The sequence below is a fragment of the Cynocephalus volans genome, chromosome 14 (genome assembly GCF_027409185.1).
Source record: "Cynocephalus volans isolate mCynVol1 chromosome 14, mCynVol1.pri, whole genome shotgun sequence".
Classification (NCBI taxonomy): Eukaryota; Metazoa; Chordata; class Mammalia; order Dermoptera; family Cynocephalidae; genus Cynocephalus; species Cynocephalus volans.
The window spans coordinates 14561090-14568970 of NC_084473.1; the positions used below are offsets into that span (position 1 = coordinate 14561090).

General features: G+C 49.9%; 1 protein-coding gene across 1 annotated transcript; it reads left to right on the forward strand.

Moving 5' to 3' along the window:
* Positions 1-2508: 2508 nt before the first annotated feature.
* Positions 2509-5827, forward strand: LRATD1 (LRAT domain containing 1). The gene is made up of 2 exons (XM_063078475.1): positions 2509-2742; positions 3752-5827. The coding sequence occupies exon 2, from the start codon at positions 3788-3790 to the stop codon at positions 4664-4666; it is 879 nt and encodes a 292-aa protein (XP_062934545.1). The 5' UTR covers positions 2509-2742; positions 3752-3787; the 3' UTR covers positions 4667-5827.
* The last annotated feature ends 2054 nt before the right edge of the window (positions 5828-7881 follow it).

The following is a 7881-nucleotide window of genomic DNA, read 5'->3' on the forward strand; positions in this document are numbered from 1 at the left end:
AAAATAAAGGGGTTTCTAATAACGGTATCCTTCAAGTCGATTGGTCTATTTCTTACTTTATTATCTTTGTAATTGCCAAAGGGCTACAGAGTGTATATGCATTTTTCTTAGTTTACTTTTAGCTCCCTTCTTTCCCCAGCCTCAGTCAATGTGTTTCCAGACTTATATTGTAAGGGTGTTCCCAGGGTATTTATTCTCTCTTGTGATTACTAAAGCAGTAAGCCTTTTACCCTGGCAGGGAGGAGGGGATGAAAGGGAGATCCAAAAAGCTGCATAGTGATATCTTAAACTTTAGGCACTATATCTCCAAGCACTGACAATTTTTATGTTAATTATCCTTTAGAGTGTTGAGATACCAAGCAACGAGGAGCAGCCTGTTTACACCATAGTCTGGAGTAGTTTGGCATAGAACAGCTAGGACAAAATACAGCAAATAGTTTGTAAATGTTTGTACACAAGACTTGATCTTGAGGATGGAGGGAGGATTTAAAAAAAAGAAAAAAGGTTATTCAGAGAGAAGCTGTGAGCTGCTTTCATTGAGTTCCTCTGAGACATCAGTAATGAACTCTTGAGATACCCTCCTCCCCGACACCCCTGAAGTCCAGTTTATAACAAGACCAATAACTCACTTCTTCATCTCTGAAGCCACTTGTTCAATTCTCTTGACTTTAGAGCCAAAATGAGTTGTTTATTATTTCTAGCAAGTATAGAAAAGGCCATCACAACCCGTGGGCAGTTCCAAGGACAGCAACTTGTTTTCTAACAACTTGCCTGTGGGTGATGGCTAAATTTCTGAGAAGATTTAGGTACCTCCGATGTATACGGATGGTCATATTAAAACCATTTTTTCCTAGGAATACTTATTAAGCATCTAATTTGATAAATCACTGCATTTGGAGGCTGTCTGGGTATACAGAGCCCTTCAAAAAGCAAACATGAAGTGGATGCTTGGCATTTTGAAAATGTTCAAGCAGAGTAGTCTACCAAAGAAAACACGCGTTTATAATATGCATCAGTCTCCATGTAAACTTTGGCCAATCAGCTAACTTCTCTGGAACACCAGTTTTCTCATCTTACGAAACAAGATTTTGTTTATTTAACAAACAGGATAGCCTGGTTAACAACTGGCCCTGTAATCCCATAGACTTATGGTGAATTATTGGTTGGAGCCTCAGTTTCCTCGTTTGTTAAAATTTGGATATTAATGAATACCCTATAGATGCATGAGAATTAAATCATCTATTTAAACTTCTTAGCTGGCCACTTGTAAGTGGTCAATACAAACTTTTCATTTTTTAATGTTAGTGATGGAACCCACTGTATGCCAGGTATTGGGAAAGCAGCCCAGAATACAAAGGTGCATAAAGTGCACTCCTATTCTCAAGGAGTTCACTTTGTAAAGAGGAGATTAGTCAGCACAGTTTTATAATAAAACGCAGGAAGTGCTCCAACAGAGTTTGTACCAGCTTCCCAGGGGACACAAGGAGGAGCATCAAATTCTCCCTAGGGAGAGAGAGGAGCCTTCATGAGAAAGCTGCTGGAGCCCAGTCTCGAAGATAAGTAGCATTGGTACTAGAAACTGACGTCTAAGAGCTCTTTCAGGCTTAATGTAAGATTTTGAAACTGTTGGTGTAGAATTTCGTATGTATGAAAGTCATCTTTCAGCACCCAAATCCAGAGCACATTCATTCGTTAACTTTCCATCTGGAAATGCAATCATTAATTACTGCTGGACTCTCTTCTTCCACAAAACCAAGCAAAAATTCCTTAGCAATGGCACACTTTTATGTCCTATTGTTGGCATTTATGATGCACCCCTTTCACAGACTGAAAATTGGAGGCCAAAATCACAGGCACAGCCAGGGAAGCAGCCGGCCAAGTCGCAGACCTTTGGGGCGCACTTGGCACCGCGCTCCTTTTAAACCGGGCGCCAGGGACTGGGTCAGCAGATCCACCGAGGTCAAGGGAGAAAAGCTAAACGTCCTATGCATAATTTCAAAGCCGTCTGTGCCCAGCAGGAAAAGGGTCTGCGAGCCGAGGAGCAGCCCAAGGGCCCTCAGGAACCGAAGCTCCGGAGGTCCCAGCAGGGCCCCAGGTGCCCTCCTCGGATCGCCCACAATGGGGTACCCCGGGGCTTCCTTTCCACCCTGAGACTTAGCTTCGCTGCTGGAGCCTGTCCTCCCAGAACACTGAACGCGAGCGGACTGTGTCCTCAGTTACATTGAGCTTGGAGGAGCTGAGCGGCGCGGGTGGAAGCGCTCCGCACCCGCACTCACACTTCGGTTCCCAGGGGTGGCGCGCGTTGGGGTGCGCGGGGAAGGGGGCAGGGCGGGCCGGGGCGGAGCGCACTGGAGACCCACCCCTGCTCCCCTCCCCCTCCGGCGGAGATTGACAGGGTCTGGGCACCCACCCCAACCAATGAGCGCGTCCCGAGGCGGGCCCTGGAACCGGCTGCTCCGGCTACTTAGAGTCATCCGCACGGCGGTAGGAAAGCAGAGCGGAGCCGGACTGTCCGGGTGGAGCTCCGGCTCCAGCCACCGGAGACCCCGAGGCGCACGGGCACCGCGCAGAAAACCGCACCGCACGCTTCGGCACCGGACAGAACTGAGCCGCAGCCCCGCGCGCCGCCCAGGACCCATTCGCCGCCACCGCCGCCACCGCCGCCACCGCCGCCTCCGCAGCACCCATGGGGACCTGGAGACTTTAAAGGAGTTTGGGGCTTCGGGAGCAGGGAAATTACGGGTACGGAGAAACACCTTTCTTTTCCTTGGAAATGATTTTTCTTCGTCCGGTGGTTTGAATCCCGTGCTGGGTAGGAGGGATGGGGGTCTTTAGGATGCAAGTGGCCCTCTCCACACACGCCCACCCACACCCGCACACAGACACTGCACTGGCTTCCCCCGTCCTTCCCCTGCCTCTTTGTTAGGTTATTTTAGACAGAGCAGCCTCGCCCTGGCGCAGTCCGATTGGTTCTGCTGGGGAGAAGGCAAGAGGAGTAAGGGGCAGAGTGCACCTGCCTGTGTGGGCAGGTGTGCCCTGCTGCTTGGGTGTACGTGTATCGGCGAGCGTGAAAGCCTGGGGCTGGATTTATGTACGCATGTGGGAGTCTAAGTGTGCCAGTGTGTCGTCGCGAGGGTTTGTCATTGTGAGTGTCTGTGACATTGTTACACCAGTGTACTAGCCTGTCAGTGTCTGGACTCCAAGTGTGCAAAATGTTGCTGGTGTCAAGTGAATATCTGCGAATATGTCCGATTGTCACTGTGCCAGCCTCTGTCAGGGGAGGAGAGAGACCTAGTGCAAAACTGGGAGGTGGGCTGGAGAGGGTGGGGACAGAAATGTGAACACAGCTTGCTCCGCGCTCTTGGGCCTGAGGCGTCCCTTCTCCCTTCCAACCCATCCCTCCGTCCTTCCCTGGGTGTCCGTCTCCCACGCTGCCCCAACCCGCCCCCTCCTCGCTACCGGAACCCTGCAGCTCTCCAGCCCGCCTGCGTTTCTTTCTTGTGGGAGTTGGACCGGGTTCCGGACGGGGTGGGAGGGTGTGTGGTGGCGTCCGCTCTCGCCCGCCGGACTGGTGGCTTCTGCGCCCCTCCCACCCCGGGGGAGGCAGAGAACTCGGCTGGCACAGGTGACTCCGGCGCGGACGCGTGGGCGAGCGGGCAGGTCCCAGAAGCACTGCACGTCTTGAGGAGGGACGGCGGGAGGGGCGCCCCGATTCTGACGGTGACTGTGCCTCTCCTCTGTGTTTCCCTAGATCCCCGCTCCTGGCCCTCGCCTCGCCGTGTCATTGATGGGCAACCAACTGGACCGCATCACCCACCTCAACTACAGCGAGTTGCCCACAGGGGACCCGTCGGGGATCGAGAAGGACGAGCTGCGGGTCGGGGTCGCCTACTTCTTCTCGGATGAGGAGGAGGACCTGGACGAACGCGGGCAGCCGGACAGGTTTGGCGTGAAGGCTTCCCCGGGCTGTACCCCCTGCCCAGAGAGCCCCAGCCGCCACCACCACCATCTGCTGCACCAGCTGGTCCTCAACGAGACTCAGTTCTCCGCCTTTCGGGGCCAGGAATGCATCTTCTCCAAAGTGAGCGGCGGCCCCCAGGGCGCCGACCTGAGCGTCTCCGCTGTCTCCGCGCTGCCCGCGCTCTGCGAGCCCGGCGACCTGCTGGAGCTGCTGTGGCTGCAGCCGGCGCCGGAGCCGCCCGCGCCCACCCCACACTGGGCCGTGTACGTGGGCGGCGGGCAGATCATCCACCTGCACCAAGGCGAGATCCGCCAGGACAGCCTGTACGAGGCGGGCGCGGCCAACGTGGGCCGGGTGGTGAATAGCTGGTACCGCTACCGCCCGCTGGTGGCCGAGCTGGTGGTGCAGAACGCCTGCGGCCACCTGGGCCTCAAGAGCGAGGAAATCTGCTGGACGAACTCGGAGAGCTTCGCCGCCTGGTGCCGCTTTGGCAAGCGGGAGTTCAAAGCCGGAGGGGAGGTGCCGGCCGGCACGCAGCCGCCGCAGCAGCAGTACTATCTCAAGGTGCACCTGGGGGACAACAAAGTCCACACGGCCAGGTTTCACAGTCTGGAAGACCTCATCCGCGAGAAGCGCCGCATCGACGCCAGTGGCCGCCTGCGAGTGCTCCAGGAGCTCGCCGACCTGGTGGACGACAAGGAGTAGCCGCGCTCCCTTCCCGTCCCCGCACCCCGCTCCCTCCCCGTCCCCGCACCCGGGCTTCGCGCGGCGGGTGATTCGCGACCTCCGCCCCCGTCGCGCGTCCGCCGCCAGTGGCCAGTGTCCAGGCTGCGCCCTCGCACCCCTCTGGCAAGGGGCAGGAAGTCTCAGGAGCTGACCCCGGGACTGAAAGGACGCAGCCGCGCGCGCCTGGCTCAGAGCCCCAGTGGTGGTGACGGTGTTGGGGAGACCCAGCGTGCGCTTTGTCACTGAGTTGTAAAGGGAGGGGGGAGAGAAAGGGCTGAGGGGAGCAGGGACATGGCCTCCCCCGCGAGTCAATGGTCAGTGACCTATCACCGACTGGGAAAATACCCTTTACTAAAAAGGGACCATCACCGCCCCAAATGCGCACACCCAGATCGGTCGGAGGCGAGAATTGGTCTTTGCAGGGCACAATTCCGTTCTTGTATGGATGTGTCCCCAGATCGCAGGATTTCCAAGAAATCGAGGCTGTCCCTTGTGCACTTGTGAATAATTCCACAAGAGAGCACTTTGGGACTCCGGGTTATCCTGAGGCTGCCCGGACTTTCCCAGCTCTTCAGCCCCAGGTCTCCTGACACTGTATTGCAGGCTCCGGGCTAAGCTAGACACTGTTTGCTTCCTGTTCTTTCCAGCGAGGGAAGCGAACGTCACCCCCACCCGCATTCGCCTGCGCTCCCTCGGTGGCAGAGGGGACCCTTCCCCGGACCGGGAGGGAAATGGCGCAGCTAATTCGGCGAGCAGAGCCGGCCCCGCCCCCCGACAGGCGATCGTCCACCTGGTGTCTGTAAACTTGAACGTGTGAAGGAGGAAGGAAGCTTGTTCTTAACCCTTGATTGCTCCCAACTCAGGCTGCATTTCAAAAATAGTCATATTTTTAAAGGGGTTGGAGGAGAGGAAGGGCGGGGGAGGGACAGGCAACATTCCAGAAACCAGCATTATTACAGCACCATAGCCAGTGTATTTAGTTTGGCTTTTCCTAACATAGAAATCTTAGAAGGTGGAGAGTGGAAATAGAGTTTTAAAAAAGAGAGAGCAGTTTTCCAGCTATGTCAACAAAGCCTATCGTGTTGATGTTTTTATTGACCATTTTAGCAACATGCTAATAAAATTTCAAATTGAAATTTTTATTTTCATGGCTTTACTCCATGATAGTTTAAATACTGGGGGCCATTAAGAGTGGATTTAGCTAAGAGCTTAGCTAACATTGCCTTTTCACTCTATTTTTTTCTCAAATCTTATGAGAATTCAGTTTTTGAATGTTGTAGTTAATTTTTTGTCTTTAAACAGCATCCCTAATAATGGTGGATGGAGTTGTTCATTAATGCGTATGCTGTACGGAATTTCTGTCAGTTGAAGGGTCTGCTGCTTTGGTAGAAATTGATAGCAGGTTCCAGAATGTTTCTTTTTTCCATGTTTTTTTTTATCATTATCATGTAACATTTGCATTTCTATTTTTCTTCCTCTCCTCCTGATCTCCTTAAAAACTAATCTAGAGTCGGCTGGGGCTTTTTTCCCCCTGCACTTTAGTCAGTCCCACAATTTATTTCTGAAAACAGGAAAGAACTTGTAAGATCAGGACAAACATGTGTTTTTCAAAATGTAAGGCTGTGTAAAACCTCTTCCTTGGGCGAGGATTTCCAAACTTCTCTCCTTATGCTACAGCCCCAGCTCGACTGATTGTTACTTGATTTAGTGTGTTAGACCTAAACACACTACAGCATTTACATCTCTTTCAAGGGAATTTTCCAAATAATGGTGTTTAGCTAATTGTTGCAAGCAACTGCATACTGACAGCTGTGATTTAGTTGGACAGTAAATATTATGGCCAAAGCCAGCATTTTGGCATTTCAAAAATAATGCAATAAAACCTAGTCGAGGTTAGCTGAGACTGGATATGCCTTTTTCATGGTATATGATTCATTTTCTGGTTAGGGTTTCCATGTTTGTTTGTTTGTTTTTTTAACCTAGATTCATTCCCCGATCTTGAATCCAAAGGTCAGATCGACAAAATATGTACTGAAGTATTTTTCTTAAGCCTATTGAGTGATTTATTTTTTAAAAATGTTTAAATGCATATGCTTTTCTTTCAGCACATACAACAGCAAAACTTTTGTAACAACAAACTTACCTTTGCATGTATGGAGAACTGAAAGTCGTTTATTTCCCTAACTTATTCCTCTTTCAAATAACAAATGGCAGATCATAAACAGAAATTCTTTATTGTATCTACACCCTCCACATTCTTTACCGTGTCCTACTACTGTGTCTTGGCTCCCTGCTATATTAAATATCATCCTGAGCACTTGTTCCAACAGGACTGCTTGGCATTTTGTCTTCCACTTGTCACTCAAGGGTTGGGACTTCAGCAAAAGAAATGAATCAGTCTGGATCACACCTAATACTAAGATTTAGTTCCTTTGATGGTGCATCATCTGATTTCTCTCTCACTAAGTGGGTCACTTTAACAGAGGAGTGGCATATTAGCTTTCTACTTTCTGAGACTAGACTGGTAATAAAAATAAGAATTTGGCAGTTAAAGTAGCATTCATTACCATATTGGTCTATTAAGAAGTGGGTTGATAATAATAGTTCTACAAATTCACGATAATAAAACATAGTTTATAAAAGGAGCTTGGAAGGTTTGTAAGCTTTCTCATATTCCTGTTGAAAGAATCATTTATTATCTCTTGGTCAATGTTAATAAACAATGGCAGAATAATTTTAATAGTGGTGCATCATGGGGAGAAATTATCAAGATATTATCTAATAGCTTTATCCTGAAAAAGGTGTGCATTTTTTTAGGGCATTGTTAAGGATGTAAGTGAAACCAAGAAGGTATTGCTCCCTTTGTAGATGGCGTGGGCACGCTTGTTTTTTATTATTTATTATCAATGCATTATCTCCGAGTTTTATCAGAGTTACAGAAATTAAGTCAAAAGTCTCCTAACATTTTAATAGGGGTCAGGAATTTAGTTTTGATTTTGGTTATCCTCAGGAGACTGCAGCTTTATAGTAACTTCCATGATGTTGAGTATGTCTAAGCTGGGGACTCATTCTGTTCAGCCTGCTCCAGAGTAATGGAAAACTCTTCCTATACTACAGTCTTCCTACACTTTCAGGGGCTGATTCTGAAAAGCAAACTATTACTACTGAAAAAAAAAAAAAAAGACAGAAACTTT

Coding starts and splice junctions, on each gene's coding strand:
- LRATD1 (XM_063078475.1), top strand. CDS start 3,788: ATGGGCAACCAACTGGACCGCATCACCCACCTCAACTACAGCGAGTTG.